Below are 17,555 nucleotides of genomic sequence, written 5' to 3'. Positions count from 1 at the left end.
TTAGGTCTGGCTGGGTTCCTGACAGCTAGCTTGTATTCTGTAAGCAGACAAAACGTGGGTATTTTACATACGCTCACAGATGTTAAAGTTCAAACAGACACATTGCACCAGAACTCGCCTGAAGACTAGTTAATCATTATGAAGTGCCACACGCCAAGGCTTGTATTACTACAGTATAAAACTCACACCCCGGGAAGGGTTTGTTTAGCTTCTCTGTATCAGCTGATAGAGCGAGTGTGACATTTTTATTGCATTCAAGATTGCATGGACATCCTGATTGTCACCCTCTCCATTTCAAGATGGCATCAGCCATGTAAATTCAGTTCAGACTGTATATCTAAGTACCCTTAGATGTGTAGCTGAAGTGCTTGACAGTTAGCAAAACATGGAAAGACCTGATGTAGTGTTAGCTTAGAGAAGATACACATCTACGCTACATCTTTTCCTCTGTGAGGGGTCCTTCCCAAACCCAAATCTCATTTACAATACAGTCACTTTCTCTTTAATTTATCATGTCTTTTTTTTAAGGTGGTTTTGATGTATTTGCTTTATTTACGACATTTTGTAATACAACTCAAAAATAATCTACTTAGAAAATAATAGTTAGTATATCACATAGCCTGGAGCTTTTGTTAGCTTGGAATTGTAGAACAGCCAAGACAGCAAACTTTAAAAGACTGTGGACTGGGAGTGAGCATGTGCAGAGATGTCCATCTCTGGTTTCTCTTTAGCCTGCCTACAAATGAGCTAATAAACTGAAAGCATACATGATATGACTCTACAACTTGGCTGAAACTCTCATATTCTCTGTCGACACAAAGATGTTTATATTAAAAGCCACGGCATTTGCAATTTCATTTTCTGTTTTACAGTTGCTTCTGCCTCTGGGTGTGCACTGAGCTTCCAGGCAACCGAAAGGGAAAGATCAATGAGACAAAACCTGTAACGTCACTAGGGAAATGTCTTGCTTTTAGATGAAGTCTAGTGAAAACTCAATTAGTCTACTCCACATGAAAAGCAGCATTAAGATCTCTTTAGAAAAGCATCTGGTTCTCTGGGCAGGCTTTAACGCAACGCCTGCCTCTCACTCGCTTGCCCTCTGTGAATAGTTACGTATTTTGGGGAAGGAAAATTACAATAACTCTAATGTGTACATTTCTTCAGTTGCATTTCTGCGCCTCGCTGGAGTGCTGTACCAGTGAGGAAATGCTGGGGCTGAGTTATTGCCGGACAACCTCTGGGCTGCTTGAAGTCTCGAGCCAGCCGGCACGGCTGAGCAGTGAAACGGATCGTAAAAGCCAATGGGGCTGGGTTGCAGTCCCTGCAATTTTTTTAGGTGTCAGCAAAGTTCAGGTCACAAAAGTATGACTGAATCACGGCATTTTTGACTGGAGAACCAACGTTTGCCCTCCTGACAGCACTTTGCGAAAAGGTTTGGTTAGCAGGGGGATGTGACAGGTTTCGCTACAGCGTCAGTTTCCAGCGGGGAAAGAACAACTGTTCGCAGTGGACCCGTGTGCAGGAACACAACAATGAGCCACTCTATTTTTCCGCATCCTTTCAAAACGTACCGGTGCGTTATCAGCATACCGTCACCGCCCCTCTCCGGAGAGTAAGTTTCTCCGTAGGATTCGCAGCCCAGACAAAGCCCCGGGCACACGCGACCGCGGGTGGGATGCTGACCCGGTGCCGGGGCGGGCGCGGAGCCGAGCCCCCGCGGGCTGCCGGCCACGCCAGGCTCCTGCCTCACCGAGACACGCCAGCCCCGCACACGGACGGGGCTCCCAACGGGTCCCTGAGGGGATGCAACCAGCCGCCTCTGTTCCGAAGTAGGCGTCGGAAAGGAAAATTATATACACATACGTATATTCATATAAAATTAAAAAGGCGAGGAGAAGCCGCTCCGCCTGTCTTACCACTCTGCCAGAAAACCTCTCGATGGCCCGCTTGACTTTGCCATAGGTGCCTTTGCCCAAGGTCTCCTGCAGCTCGTAGCGATGCTTCAGGTTGTGCTTGTGGTGATGCCGCTTCACGCCCTGCTGCTTCCTCGCCGCCGTTACCTCCGGGGACGGAGCCTCCCCGAGCGGCTCCTCCATGGCCGCTGCCGCTGCCTCGCCACCGCCGGCCGGCCCGGAACCGCAGGAGGAGCAGCGGGGCTGAGCGGGGCTGGGGCTGCTGCTGCCGCGGGCGGCCGCCTCGGCGCCCTCCATGCCCGGCGGCAGCGGGCGCAGAGTGCGATCACCCCGCCAGCCTCTCAGCCTCTACCTCGGCCCCGCGCCCGCGCCGGCACCATGGGGCGCGGCGGGGCGGGGCGCGGGCGGCGGGGCGGGGGGCGGTGGCGCCCCACACTCCCCTCCCCTTCCCCGGCGGCCGTACAGGCGTGGGGCGGCCTCTCCGCCCCGCCCCGCTTCGGCCGCGCCGTCCCCAGCGCCGTGGGCCGGGTGGGGGTGGCGCCGGCGGTGGGTGCTGGTGTCCCGCGGGCGGCGGGCCGAGCGCTCCTTTGTGCGCGGAGGAGACGGCGCTGCGTGGTCGTTCTCCCGACCCACTGGAAGGTGCCTCTGTGGCGCTGATCCCTGGCGCGGCCAGGAGGGCGGCCTGTCCCCTGTCCCCGCCGCACGGCGTCGGGACGGCAGCCCCCCGGGTGGTGGGGGAGCGATGGCGTGTGCACCTGCGGAGCCCGGGTGTAAGCAGCTGGTGGGTGGGCAGGGGCCCGAGGGAACCTGCACCAAATTTGATGTTTTTTTCCAGAAAACGTTACATTTTCCCCATTGGCCAAGTGGGCGAGGGTTTCCTGTGGGGTTTCCATGGAACTGGAACTGGGAGGAAAGCAGGCACACCCTGCCCCTGCCTGCCCTGGGCACGGGCCGGCACTGTTTGCCGGCCCAGGGAGGCTTGGCCTGCCAGAAGCCTCCCCATGCCAAGTCCCGCTATGGTTGGCACTCATGCAAATCAACACCAGGATCTAGGACTGACCGACCCCTCACCTCTGCTTTCAGGAACTTCAGAATACAAATGAATGCATCAGTTCTGTTCCTCGTTTTAAAGTAAGGTGCTTATTTCTTTCACAAAGGCATCTTGAAAAGTTAAACCAATGCAGACATATAAATTATCACCAGGGTTAAGATGAATCAGATGCTTCTTGTAGAAAATAAGCCATCCCCGAGCCCACTGCCAGAGAATGCGGATGGTCTCTGTTGCAGCAGAAATGGGAATTTTGTGTGAGGTGAAATGACTTTGTTGCGGTCCAGGATGGCAATTTGCTGAACTGATGCAAAGGCCTACATGTGGGAGTCCTAGCTGGGTGATTCCTCCCCACTGGCAGTTCTTAAGGTGTGGGTTGCAGCTGGGAATGGCTGCTCTGCAAGGGTATCTCACAGACTTTTTGAAATCCGTGGTTCAGCTTCACAGTCACAGTAATGTCAAGATGCAGAATTTAGGAGTTCGGTGACACCACCCTTCTGTCTCACTGGTGGAGTATCATTGCAGAGGTTGGCCCAAGCGTTCAGACAATTTGAATGTCTCAGCTCAGGTTTTCAGAGGCAACTAACAAAGTGATGGGGTGATACGCAGCACCAGCTTGGGTGAGGACTCTTATTTCATTCCTCTAGCTCTTGAGGGTGGTGTGGGGCAGTGGGATCAAGTGATGAAGTTTGCAGATGGTACCAAACTGAGTGGAGAAGTAGATGCTTTAGAGGGAGATAGGCTGGAAGAGTGGGCTAACAAGAACCTTAACGAAATTCAGCAAGGACAAGTGTAAGGTCTTATCCCTGGGAAACAGAATCCAGGAATGCAGCACAGTCTGGGGTCTACCCAACTAGGGAGCAGCTCTGTGGAGAGGGACCTGGGGGTCCTGGTGGACGGCAAGTTCAGTATGTGTGAACAGTGTGCTCCAGCAGCAAAGCAAGCCAACAGGATGTTGAGTTGCATCAGCAAAGGCATCACCAGCAGAGATAAAGAAGTCATTATCCTACTTTACTCAGTGCTTGTCAGGCCACACCTGGAATACTGTGATCAGTTTTGGTCCCTGCTATGCAAAAAAAGATGTGGACAGGCTGGAGAGGGTCCAGAGGAAGGCCACCAGAATGATCAAAGGTCTGGGAAGCCTGCTGTATGAGGGAAGGCTGAGAGAACTGGGTTTGTTCAGCCTTGAGAAAAGGCTTACGGGCGACCTCATCACCATGTTCCAGCACTTGATGGGTGGCTACAAAGAAGATGGAGACTCCCATGTTACATGGAGTCACATGGAAAAGACAAGGGGTAACAGATACAAGTTACTCCTGGGGAGATTCCGACTAGAGTCTAGAGGAATATATTTTGCAACGAGAACGATCGGCCATTGGAATAATCTCCCCAGGGAAGCGGTGGATTCCCCAACACTGGACACTTTTAAGATTCAGTGGGACAGGGTGCTGATCCGTCTTGGCTGGAGGGTGCTTTTGTCTAAACAGAGCTTTTGCCAAGAAAGGTCCAACCTAATGATCCTTGAGGTCCCTTCCAACCTGGTATTATAAGATTCTGTGACTTTATGATTGCATTCCCACCAGCTGGCACAGGTGCCTGGGCTACCTGAATGTACAGGAGAGAGAGACGTGCTACTGCATTGGTTGTTTTCTTTGTCCTCATTTTGAAACCCACTTATGTAGCTCTTCTTAAACTTGGGGGATGCCCCAAGAAACACACATGGAACAGAGAGACCTGATGCAAGTAGGGATTGGTGTAGGAGAAGCCGGAGGGATCTAGGAGAGGGGATGGCAATGCAAAGAACAGGAGAGGTGCCCTTGACTACCAGGAGAAGTGAAAAATTGTCCTGGCATGTATTCATCTCAGTGCATCTTCACTTAAATGGATTAAGTCAGCCTCAGTCTTGCTGAGTGCCACATACGTGGGAGTCTGTTGAGATGGCTGTAACAACTGTCCCACCAAAGTTGAGAGCAGACTGGGTCTTGCTCTGATCTGTGTCAGCTGACTGTGCACTGGGCTGCATGAGCAGCTCAGAAATGTTTAGGTCCCCAAAGAAGCAGCAGGGAAGAGCATCCAGCTATGGTTGTCTGGAAGCTCTATTCAGGCTGGAACTCAGGATAGCCTGTATCCAGGTCCTTTATACCTCTTGAATAGCTGCAAAGCATGAATGCCGGTGATGAAAATAAGCTTCATTATGTTATACTCATGAGTATTGTTAATATTCCGAGGAGTGTTCTCTTCTAGCTGCTTGGAAGCGTACATCACCAGCTCCAGAAGGAAATATGTCGAATCGTTGCTGTATATTGTGATGGGAGAGATACAAGGCATAATGAAATACCCGAAGCTCCAGAACAAAGAATTCCTGTTTCATAATGGAATAGGCACAGGTACCACGTACCATCAGAAATACAGCTTTTCCTTTTCAATTTCCACACAGGAAGCCAGGAGGCACGAAGCAAATTAAATCTGTAAATTGAAATTGGACACAGGAAATATTCTGTGCTCATATGTAATAGCAATGGGAATTGAAAATAATTATAAATAAAGAAGTGCATACATGATTGGGTGCATTGGTGACATATAGAGTACATTCCTTCAATTCTTAGCATACTGGCAGCTTTGCAATCAGTATTATACTTGTCATTACAGGAACCAAAATCACTAAAGCAAATAGGAAACCAGTGTCCTTCACAACACATAAGAATACCAAGAAGTAAAAATCACAGAGAGAAGGCAAAGCAATGCTAGAATGAGGATAGAAAATCTTAAATAATGACTTTTGTAGGCAATTTGCATCATTCAAGCTTTCGTGTCAGAGTAAAACATGCAGCATTTCATTGTTTCTGAAATAAACACGTGGGGAGAATTTCAGCTCTGAGTTTATAGGCACCACTTGGGAATTCTTCATTTCTGACAGTATTATTTTATGCAAATATTTTTCCTTATTCACAAAAAGGATTTAGCTTCCCATTGAAACCAGCAGACTTCTGCTAGACAGCTTTGAAGGAAATAGGATTAGGCTCTAATTTGCAAAACAATATTGGAGGATATGTTGTACGAAATCTAAACTGTACAGATAATCACAACAACAACAATAAGGACCCTGGTTTCAGACTTACCTTCCTCAAGTCAGCGTGACTTGGAAAACAAAAGAGTGTGACGTTAGCAATATACATTTATCATAGAGCTCAGTACATTTTTAGGATTATTTTTTGCCATGAACTTTCAAAACAGCACAGTTTATTTCTTTTCTGGTGTAGGGACACTCAGGATTAAAAAAAAACCAAAACAACAAAACAACTGCCTTATAGCTCCCAGTCAAATGTTTAGGTCTGCTCAGAAAGCCTACAACATGGAATCATAGAATGCGGTAGGTTGGAAGGGACCCTTAGAGGCCATCTAGTTCAACCCCCTGCAGTAAGCAGGGACATCTTCACTAGATCAGGTCGCTCAGAGCCCCATCAAGCCTGACCCTGGATGTCTCCAGGGATGGGGCCTCTACCACCTCTTGGGGCAACCCATTCCAGTGATCTCCCACCCTCATATTGAAGATTTTTTTCCTAATATCCAACCTAAATCTCCCCTTTTGGAGTTTAAAACTGTTACCCCTTATCCTATTGTTACATGCCCTCGCGAACAGTTTTTGCACAGCTTTCTTATAGGCACCTTTCAGGTACTGGCAGGCCACTATAAAGTCCCCCTGGAGCCTTCTCTTCTTCAAGCTGAACAAGCCCAACCCTCTCAGCCTGTCTGGAGAGATGCTCCAGCCCTTTGATCATTTTTGTGACACTCCTCTGGATGCATTCCAGCAGGTCCATGTCTTTCTTGTGTTGAGGGCTCCAAAGCTGGACACAGTACTCCAAGTGAGGTCTCACCAGAGCAGACTAGAGGGGCAGAATCACCTGCCTTGATCTGCTGACCACACATAAGATTCACAGAGCTGATGTTAATTCATTCTGTACGTTCAGCTAAATCAAAAAGTCTGTAAGTAGAGAAACACATAACCACACTCTTAAAGTCAATAGGGTGGCTTTGAGCACTCATACTTGATGATCAGGCTAAGTGTAGGCATACGCATTTGCTGGACCAAGCTGCAGTGCTCAGCACTGTCCAGTCTGCAAATCTAAAGATGACATAACAGCAGATACTTGGAGGATGCTGGTAGGTGAAACCAGGGAACATTCTCTCAACTGAACTTTCTTCTCTGTGTAAGTACATGATGAGAAAGAGCTTTTGGGCTGGATGAAGTGAAAGCATGTTAATGTGTTCCACTCAATGATGGGGATTATCCTTCGGAAAGAGGCAGCTGGCAGAGACAGTCTGTTTCCTGCAGCAGGTATCTGCATATTATCTGCCCTGGCAGATCACATCCAATCCTCAAAATTGAAATTGCATGCTTTATGGAAATTACGGGAGACGTGCAAGTTCAGGATTAAGACTGTCACACTGATTGTTGTGAGCCATATAAAGAGCTTTACCTTGACAAGTAGGGGTCTGTTGACGCGTGTCTTGTTTGTGTCTGTCACAGATGTCAGTTCAATATTAAAACAATTCTTCAATCAAGTAATCAACAACTGGGCCACAACTGGATCAGGATCCAAGGCCCAGACTCAGAGGGTATAACTTCAATCTAAATTCATGTATCTTCTCTTGTTATTTAATTGCTCCTGGGCATCTAAGGATGTCCAGGCAATAGCAAATACAGAGACTTAGGTGGACTTAAGCCCTCTGAATCTTTATTCTGAACCCATTTCAGAGCTCCACGGGCAATGAAGAAACTGAGGAACACTTGTAGTGTCTGTTAGTAGAGGAATCTGGAATTTAGATTGGAGTTCCTTATAAGAACATAAAACTTTCAATAGGAAAGGAGCCATATGTCCACAAAACATCTTTTAAAATTCCATTTCCAAGTCTCAGGCATTTGCTTCAGTGTTTCTCACTGACAGTTTAGATTATGAACATGTTATTTTTTTCCCTTGTAATGCTGGTTATTTCTTCTACTGCTTGATATGTTTTATTGGAATATCCATAGCACAGACGGTACCAATCAGCTGCCAAAGTTACATCTCCAGATCAGGAAATTAATTTACATACTTGCATATGCATGTGCGTGTCTGTATGCTTATGCCACGTGATTTTATCCATGTAAAAATCTGTTTTTCTACACCCAACAATTCTGCATGATACCCAAACTCCTCACCACTGGTGCTAAACGGGGGCACTCAGCACCACAGAGAAGTGAGGAGAAACAACCCAAACTGCATAGGAGAGTAAACTGGCGCATAAGGGCTCAGGCTGAGGGTCTCTTCTGCTGCAGGGTTTCCCGAAGGACGGAGCACGCACAATTCCTTCTTGTTCAGTTACTTTCCTATTTCTCATTCAGCTTAGAGACTCTTTCAGTAAAGGTCTGTGATGGTGTGTCTAATGCGTTATCTATATATTATTTTTATTCAATAAATGAGCCATACAATCAAAACCACCAGTCCCCTCCCTCCCCCTGCACATTAATCCTTTCAGGATTAAAGCCCACATACATCAGCAGGCTGTAATAAGGAAAACCAGCATTGCTGCTTTCATCAGCGTGAGCAGAGAGCTACAGCAGGCCGTGGTTGCTGGATTGTGCACCTCACCAGTGCAAACTGCAGAAAAGTGAAAAAACTAAGTCAGTCACTCAGCACCGCGCTCCCCTCTCTCGTCACTTCCCGTCTTTGGTTCCCTCCCTTCTGCTGCCTCTGGTTTTTTACCCATATTTTGAGAGGCTGACTTGGCTCCATCACCTTCACCCATCGGCAGACGAGGCCACATGTGTAGGCAGCTGGATTTCCACCTGGTCCATTTCGCCCGCTGCCAGCTCTCACACCTTCTCACGGCAGCTCGTACACACACGGCTTCTCTGAAGCATCACCGAGAGGCTGTCCCCCAGCCAGCATTTCGCGACACCTCTGACTCCCCCAGCACAATGGTGCACATGAGTAAGCTGTCTTAGCCTTGGTTATCAGCACTGCAACCCCATGCTGGCAAACACAGGCAGGCTTTGGTGGTGCCTGCGGGTTGTGGCGGAAAAGGGTGGAGCTGTGTGGCCATGGGTTGGGTTGGGGCCGGGAGGCAGCTGAGCAGAGAAGGGGGAAGTGAAACGCAGCCAAGGGGAGTGGGGGGGGTTGAGGGGCATCCTGCCAGGGGCTGCAGGCCCGCACTGGGGAGCTGCATGCTGCAGGGGCCTTTGCTCAGACATGTTTGTACAGGAACACAATATTGGAAGCGTGAACTTTTGCCATTTTGACCCTTTCATCCTGGATGACTCACGGATGAGATGGGGCAGATAGCTCCCTCCAGGACTCTGGGATTTCCTGTCCTGTCTGATCACATGGAGATATGACAGCCACTGGTTAGGTCCTACAAGGAGCAGCAGTTTAGCCTCAGTGGTGGCTTTTGTGTGGCATTCATTGCGCTGATGCCTATAATGAAGAAAGCCAACAGTATGTTTTGCGAAAGATGCTTGTTTTGGTGCTGAGGTCTGTGGATCTGTGTCTAGATTGCATAGCTCTTTCCAAGCAGGTGTTGGATGTGTAGCCAGTCTTCTTGGACATACGAGGGTAAGGCTACTCCAGTAATATGGGGAGTAAAAAAGACTTTTTTTTTTTTTTTATGTGTTTCTTAGAGTGGAGAAGACTAAGCACAGAGTGTTATGATAAAAGTTATGCTGCGTGTGGCATCAGTGAGTTACTGGATGTGGATGTTCATGCCTGTGGATGCATTCATCTATACAAGTGTTTCCTCAAGACTGCCACTGGCCAATAGATACCTTGTCATAATGACAGCAAATCCTGCCCAGTTACTGAGAATCAACTCCATGACACTTAGAACATGACATCCACCATGTTACAGTAGATACACGGTGTACCTCATCAGACAGAACAGCACTTGTTACACTCAACTGATGGCAGGCATCACTCCCTGGGGTACGACCCTGGCTGGGCAGTGTGGGTGTGCAGTTCCAGTGTAGAGGAGAAAAGGGAAATGTGTGCCACCTCCTGTTACTAGATAAATCTGTAGGGAATAGAAGGCAAAGCAGCTTTCTATTCCCTCTTCCTCGTGTGTGTTGCAGCTGGCCAGCAACCTCCTTCCCTCCACAGACAAGGGGGAGCAAGGGCTGCATTGTGCCTTCCCAAAGTGCAGCCCTTTCCCCTCCTGGGGCTGTTTTAGGGAACGGTGGAAGAGAACAAACCTTGCCACAGTCTCCACTCCAGGGATGAACTGTCTCACTCCCCACCTCCCTCTCAGTTCCCACTGAACTCCTGTAATCCCTCATAGTGTGCATCACAGCTTCACAGCACTAAGACTGGCCGCATTTTTCCTTCACCACTCATTAGTCTGTCAAAGTCAAAACAACACTAAATCAGAAAATAGATTCAGTGTGGAGAACACAAGCTCCCTTTAGCTTTATTTTGTTTAGTTTTCATTTGTCTGCAGCCACTTCCTGGCTTTAGAAAATAGTGTTCTCTGTGACTTGTTAATAAAATTAGGTCAAATAATAAAAATTGTTAATGGCAATGTAATCAATTTATGGCAAGTGATTAGAAACACATAAACAGAATATTATGACTTTAGGATGTATACCAACGATACAACACAACTTCAACAGGAAAAGGAGATACCCAGAAATCTGGGGCAGCAAACTACAAAGAGCAGTTAAATGGAAAATGAATCTGTTTGTGTATGGATGCCCAAGAACCAAATATAATTTTCCATTAGATCTTTTTAAAATTCCATCCTTTATGCCTGTTTGCTAGCAGAGAGAACTCTTTAAATCAATAGCAAATTGGCTAAGCGGCAGACTTGATCAAAGCCTCATTATGCATGAAAATTTCATTTTGCTGGCTAGGGAATTGGGGAAGGGGAAGGTTTTGTGACTCTGTGTTTCCTTTGTGCTTCTCATGTAGTGTAAAGGGAATTGCAAATTTCTGACACCCCCATAGCAGGCATATGGGAGCAGAGGACATCACCCCCTTGTGCACTGGTGTCCACAAGGACAACAACAGCTCCTCTGACTCCCATGCCATCCTCATTGTTGGACCCAAAGCAGGGTGAGCATCAGGCCTGGGGTGGGAGCTTTTAGGGGTGGGGAAGAGATATGTTCTTGCTATGCCAAGATGGCAGGTCGTTTTCTTTAGAGCTGATGCTAGCTGCTCTGCACGACAGCCACCCCTAAGCTTCTCCAGTCTGCACTGACGCCACAGACAGTCACAACCCCCAAAAGACAACACAGAAGATGCAGCCACAATCCTACAGGAAGAACACATTGATCTACCAGCTTCTCCACGTTAATGCAAAGCGCACAACGCTTTGGGTAATGCTCGCTGTAGGAAAGAGCTACCTTCCCCAACAAGTCCACAGAGGCTTGAAGAGATGCATCCCTCTCCTGTATGAGCTATGGCGAATCAGGGAACCTGGCCCAGAGCCTAAAAACACTTTCAAGCTTGTGTCTCCTTATCTCCTCTCCAGAACTAGAATACTCTTTCCTGCCTCCCAAGAATTATACAAAAATAAATCTTCCAGGATCTGCAGAATGCTTTGCTGACACTAATTGTGTTATAAGAAAGAAGTGTATTTATTTTTAATGGAACAGGACACTCATTTCTAAAGAACATGTTTGAAGGTCTGTTACCAAGATGAAAAAAATATTCAAATTTAATAAGAGGAGTAATGTGACCTCAGCATACTTCCCATTGCTTTAGCAAGGCCAATCCTTCTCACTTTACCTCAGCTTGTGCAAATGTCCATGAGGGCTCCATGAACAGGAGCCTTTGCCAGCATCGAAGCCTATGAAGACACCAATTCAGAGAATCAACCAGATGCTGCTACTAAATACTCAGAAGTTATTAATCTTCTCCCTCCACATTCATCCCCTTTGCCATGATACTGTCTGAAGTCTCCTGTCTCATATTTCTCCTCACTTCTGTTCCCTTCCCTCACTTCCCAACCCACCCTCCCTTGCTGGGGCAGATGCAACAAGCTTGTTGCGGGCATTTCCCACTTAGGACGCAGATAAGAAGCTCAAGCACTTTGCTACATCAAGGTTTTCATCACCTTTTTTCCTTGGCTTGATAAAAAGGAGGGTTTTTCACCTTTCATCCCTGCATGTCAGCTGGCACCCACAGAGTGTTCCCGGGGTTTTCCAAGGAGCCAAAGGGGCGTCACTGGCCAGATCTTGCTGGCTTTGCACTGAGTGACACACATCCTCTGCTCCATGTTATTGTGCTGTGAGCTCTTGAATGTGCTGCCTGTGAGGGACAATGCTAGTGAGAAACAAAAATTAGTGCTGGATCGTCTGGACGCCTATCTGTGCAATATGAACTAGGGAGCTGCTTTGGCAGGGGGGTTGGACCCGATGATCTCTCGAGGTCCCTTCTAACCCCTACGATTCTATGATTCTATGATCATCGGGGAAAGCAAGCAAAAGGTGACATGGGGCACGTTCATTTTCAAATGTGTGAATTCTCCTGGCACAGTCCCTCTCCTGCAATCTTCAACCCCGTTGGAAATGTGTAGATCAAACACCTGACAGAGGGAGATGAATTAGCCACGGTTGTAACTTCACACACACTTTCTGTGGGGAAATACGATAGCTAGATTCCCAAGATTCTGGCCTCTCCATTGTGAAGGCAACGCTCACGAGGGAAAAGAGAAGGGAAGAAAGGTGCTTCTTGCTACAGCTTTATCTAACGTGACCTCTGGACACCTTTCATGGCAGGGAAGAGGCCCGCTTTGCTTGGGGAAGCCAGGCAGGCCCTTTCCGAGCCCGCTTAGCCTCGGGAGGCCAGGTAGGCCCTTTCCGCAGCACCACCCAGTGGCTGCGCAGCTGCAGGAGAAACTCCCTCAGCAGAGCAATCCTGTGGCAGCGTCCCACGGCAACAGCTCCCAACTCCTTTACAGGGTTTTAAGCAGCACATATGATTTTCCAACCTGGATGTAAATTGGGATTAACATCGCTGAAGCCGGCCAGGGTGTGGGTGAAGACAGCGTGAGATGTGTTGCTCTCAAAGCTGTCAGAAGACAACTGACAAAACCTTAATGCTTATCTGTTGCCGTGGGTGAGCAGATGTCTGGAGCTGAGAACCAGAGCCTGGCTGCGTTAGGAGTGCGACAGGCTCAGAGTGATAGACAGGTCTGTCTTTGACAAATTTTTCACTAGGAAGTGATACTGGTAATCAGTGGTAGGCGTGATCTTTTAGTGCTTTTTGAGCAGATTTTTTCTTCTACATAAAAAAATCTGTGTGAATTTTTAAATAAGATTTGAACAGCTGTGGAAGGGGATTTGATCAGAAACCAAGGAATGAAAGCAGGATCTGGTTCCTGGAGAAAGGCTCCTGGTGTAGAATTGATAAATGATCAGTGAAACTTTTTCATATGATGTGGATGTAAACTCGCTGTCCTACTTTGAGGGCTGATGCTCAAGGAGAATTCCTTTGCCCTGAGTCTTCTTACAGTGGGTCTGTAACAGCTTGGCTGGCCAAGCTCACCCCCACCACAGAGACCTGCAAGCAAAGGGATTGCTTGGGATGACCCTGGTGAAACCCAGCTTCCAACATGGTCCTTAGGAGCATGGCAGCATCTGGGGTAAGAGTCATCCACATTGCCTAGGCCACTGGTCATGGCTTATTTGGGCCCCACAGACACGTGGGAAGACTAAAAGTACTGATCCTGGGACCAGAACATTAGGCTACATCTGTGTAAGACAGATTTGAGCAGGTTTCAATGCAGAAGCAAAGCCTTTGCATCTGTGTTAATTGGCCTTTAGTGTGACCACACTGTGTAATATGCCTCTCAGCTATCACGTCCCCCTTTAACCGCTCCACTCATCAATTATAGGTATCATTAAGTCTCGGCCAATGACCCCTACTTGCTTCCTGGCCAAAAAGGAAGACACCGAGGCTGTGTTCATCACTGACCTTTGGCAGTGCTGCAGCAACATTAGCTCCACTCTGCCTCCAGGAATGGGGCCAGCAGGCAGGGGGGGTGGGGGTGGGGGCAAAGGCATCTCTGCCCTTCACAGGGCTGCTCGTGTGAAAAGGTCCCCAGGAGGAATAAAAGGACATCTTCTTCTGTACCAGCCAACACTACACTAATTAATAAAGCAGGTGTTCAGTATCTGTTCTGTTTGTCTGCCTGCAAACTTACAACACATCCAGCGATGCCACTGTTTGGAAAAGCAGCAAAAGACCCAGGATTCTTGATGAGAGAGAGATGCTTTCAAAGATATATTTTTTAGCATGATGAGCATGCTAAAAAGTTCAAAGGGGACTGAAATGAAGTCTGAGGTGAAGCTTTGCAGCATCCTGTCTCAAGAATGGCAGCTGTCAGCACTAGTCAGAGCCATCGTCCCGCACTGCAAGATACTGCGGGCATATAATACAAATATTTTTATTTCAAAATAAGAGATATGCCAGCAGACTTGTGAGAGCTGATTTGACATCATCAGAGGAGATGATTATGCATGACTGGCACAGTGTTTGATGAGAGCAGTGGCTATTCAGCACTCTTGAAAAAAAAGGCTAGATTGACCCTGGGGAAGAAATAGATAAATGGAGTCAGAACGCATGGCAGTGTCTAATTTCCAATGGGTTATTATAATCTGTAATAACTCTCTGCATTTGTGTGTTTGTGGTATAACAAACAGCAACGTATACATATATGAATATATATGTATAAAGAATAATGTATGGCTGTACATATGCAAACTCATATTGCTTAAATAGACATGCTAAGAATCCTGTCAATATTAGTCATCAATATCAAACCTTCTTTTCTGTGTATGTTGATGCTTGAGGAACTGAAAGCCCAGGTCGACAAGGAGTAGAAATATTGTTCACTGGTAGCACAGAAAGTATAATCACGGTAGAGCACATTACTATGTCCAAACTGCAGTCAAGCTGCTTGTTTTAATGCAAAGCCGAGCACCCCGTTGTAGCTCTGGCCATCTGCGTGCATGCTATATTTAAAATGGAAAAAGGCCACTGGGGAAAATGAACCAAATTCACCATAGGTACAAGCAGGCGTTGCTTCTCTGAGGTCTGTGGAATGTATTTGCTTACACAAGTAATGGATTTAATCCAGAGACTATTGTTTTTTTTATGAGACCTCTTTCTCCTTTGTGTATATGCCAACGTAACCCCACTTATTTTTGTGGGAATAATACTAATTTTTACCAGTGTAAGTCACGGAATTTTATTTTCTTTTCCTTTTCAGCACAGATGTTAGATAACAACCTTCATAGCCTGTTTCCTTTCCTACTTTTAAGTTTTTCTGCAGGTGCTGTTCTTCTGAATTTTCTACATTTACTTTATATTTCCTTAGCCTCAGTGAGAAAGCAGCCAGTCCTTCAGTGCCCACATCCAGTACCCGCTCCTTAGAGCTGATGTTTCTCTGTAGTGCCTGTCCTGTTCCTGGCACTGAGGACTGCCATGCCTTCATCAGCATTTTCCTCCCAGTACCACCACAGCCACCACCATTCAAGCCGGGAAGGGCTGCATGGTAGTCCAGTAGTTCATTAATGCTCCCTGTTAATTGTCCAAAGACTGGAAACAGAGGGATCGTGCTCCATGTGCATGAGGCGTCCCTTCTCTTCCTTGTGGGTTGCCTGAATAACCTAATTTTCCCTGGAGAAATAGCTTACGGCTAATAGCACAGGCCATGTTGATAAAACTAGGTAGAAAACAATAGTGTACAAATAGCAGGCAGCATTGTAGAGTATCAGAGCTGATCAAAAGGGCTTAATATTTTGCAGTCAGGAGAGTATACCAGTATGAAGATAATCCTAACTCTCCCTGTGATGCAGTTAGCTAAAAGCACACACCTCTACTAATGTCAGACTTTGTCTCACTGGACGTAACCTTGTGCTGAATGCAACAAAAAGCAATTCCCTATTTCCTTAAGTTTTGTATAGGTAAACAGAATTGAGCTACTGACATTATACAGGCTACTAAAAAGAGACGGAGGCAGGAAAGCCTACCTAAGCATCACACCGAGGGTGTGGTAGGAGAGGTTAAAGTACAAGCTGCCTTTCTTAACCGCCTGTCCTCTCACCAGCTGATGTCATTTCCCCCCAAAGCTCGAGCATTAGCCCTCTCAGTTGAAAAATGAGTCCCTGAGGAGCCTAAATTAAAGACGCCCGTACAAAAGTGCAGGGCCTGACCTCCTGCAGCTGCGCCGGGGCTCATAGTGATTCATTGTGCTGCTCCGTGTTACGGTCCAAGGGCAGAACAAGGGGCAGGGGAGGGATCCACAGGCATTTCAGGCTCATCGTCTGCTCATTCATAGACACCTGGTGTCCCGCCTCCTCCTCACGCTTCAGTGCGTCCCACCCCTATTGTATAGAAAAATCCACTTCTTTAGAGATTTGAGCCTCTCGGGTGGGACAAAGACCAGAATCAAACTTGCAGCTGTCCAGGAAGAGGGTCTGTCCACTGGGGGCTATTATCAAGGGTCTCTGATGAGAGAGTGGAGCGGGGAACTCCCCTCGCCTCTGTCACTTCCAGTTACAGGTTTGGATGGATGCACCCACACGTACCTTCACATAAATAACATGGGTCACTGTAGCTGATATGGACTGTCATGCCTCCACTGACCCAGTTTAGCATTATGAGAGCTATGTGACCCACTGCACTCACCGCGTTTGGCTGGGCAACACTCTGACTGTCAGCAGCATGCAGGAATCGCCTGGCGTCATGGGATGGTGAGGCGAAAATACTCTCAGGAAAGCTTCTTCACCCTCAGTGAAGTCACCTCAAGGGTAAATTTGAACCGACAAGGGTCAGCCTCTATTCTCAGTTACCTCAGAGAGACCCTGGAATTGCATCATTAGCATCCAAGGAGTTATTTTGGATCTACATGGGCACAAGTGTGAGCAGAATCTGGCAGCGAGTTTAAAGCAGCGAAACAAAGGGAGGTTTATGTCAAAAAGGAACAGCGGTGGGCAGCACATATAGGCTAGACAGTCCCAGGTTTTGAAAGGAAAAGAAACATAAAGTTAATAGAAAACCTTTGTGACCACTAAATAAGTTTTATTCTTGAATCCCCTGTGGAACCGATCAGACCTTTGGCTTATAAAAATAGATGCAACAGGTGTTAGCTTGAAGCCTTTCATGACTCATGTTAAGGGCACTAATGAAAAGTTTATGGTCAGTGAAACCTGGAGGAGAAAGCAGGATTACAGTGGAAAAAATTCTGCCCAGCTACACTAGAAAACATATGGAGCCATGCCACTGATCAAGGGAATGTAAATCTGCATCTCAAAAGCTTTGCATATCTGATCACCACTCCTGCTATCACTGTCTAAATAGCCTGGTGCTGGTAACCTGACTGGTGTGTGGCTGCTCCTTCTCAAGGGGATGCTGAGCATCAGTGCTGTTATCTGATTTTATCTCGATTTCCTCCTTCACTTTGATGTGTTTCCTTTGGGTTTTTTGGGCACACCAACTAAATTACAGCTCTTTAAGACAGCTAAAGAGAAGTTGCCTTCTAGGGACTGATGCTAGCCAGGCTACAGCATGGGTGTGTAAACATCATGCAAATAGCAAGATATGGAGCTAAGAGTG

General features: G+C 47.2%; 1 protein-coding gene across 1 annotated transcript in view; it reads right to left on the bottom strand.

The window, feature by feature from the left end:
* Nucleotides 1–2,210, bottom strand: part of NUAK1 (NUAK family kinase 1) — a gene marked incomplete at both ends in the record, with an annotated part of 46,469 nt that extends 44,259 nt beyond the window's left edge. Inside the window, one exon of the mRNA XM_084273308.1 lies at nucleotides 1,917–2,210. Coding sequence (XP_084129434.1) covers nucleotides 1,917–2,210 — 294 coding nt within the window. The remainder of the gene's footprint in view (nucleotides 1–1,916) is intronic.
* Between the last annotated feature and the right edge of the window lie 15,345 nt (nucleotides 2,211–17,555).

The sequence above is a fragment of the Gallinula chloropus genome, assembly GCF_964237585.1.
Source record: "Gallinula chloropus genome assembly, chromosome: 1".
NCBI classification, from domain to species: domain Eukaryota; kingdom Metazoa; phylum Chordata; class Aves; order Gruiformes; family Rallidae; genus Gallinula; species Gallinula chloropus.
Note: the sequence above shows the minus strand (reverse complement) of the source record. Positions and strands in the feature narration are given on the sequence as shown.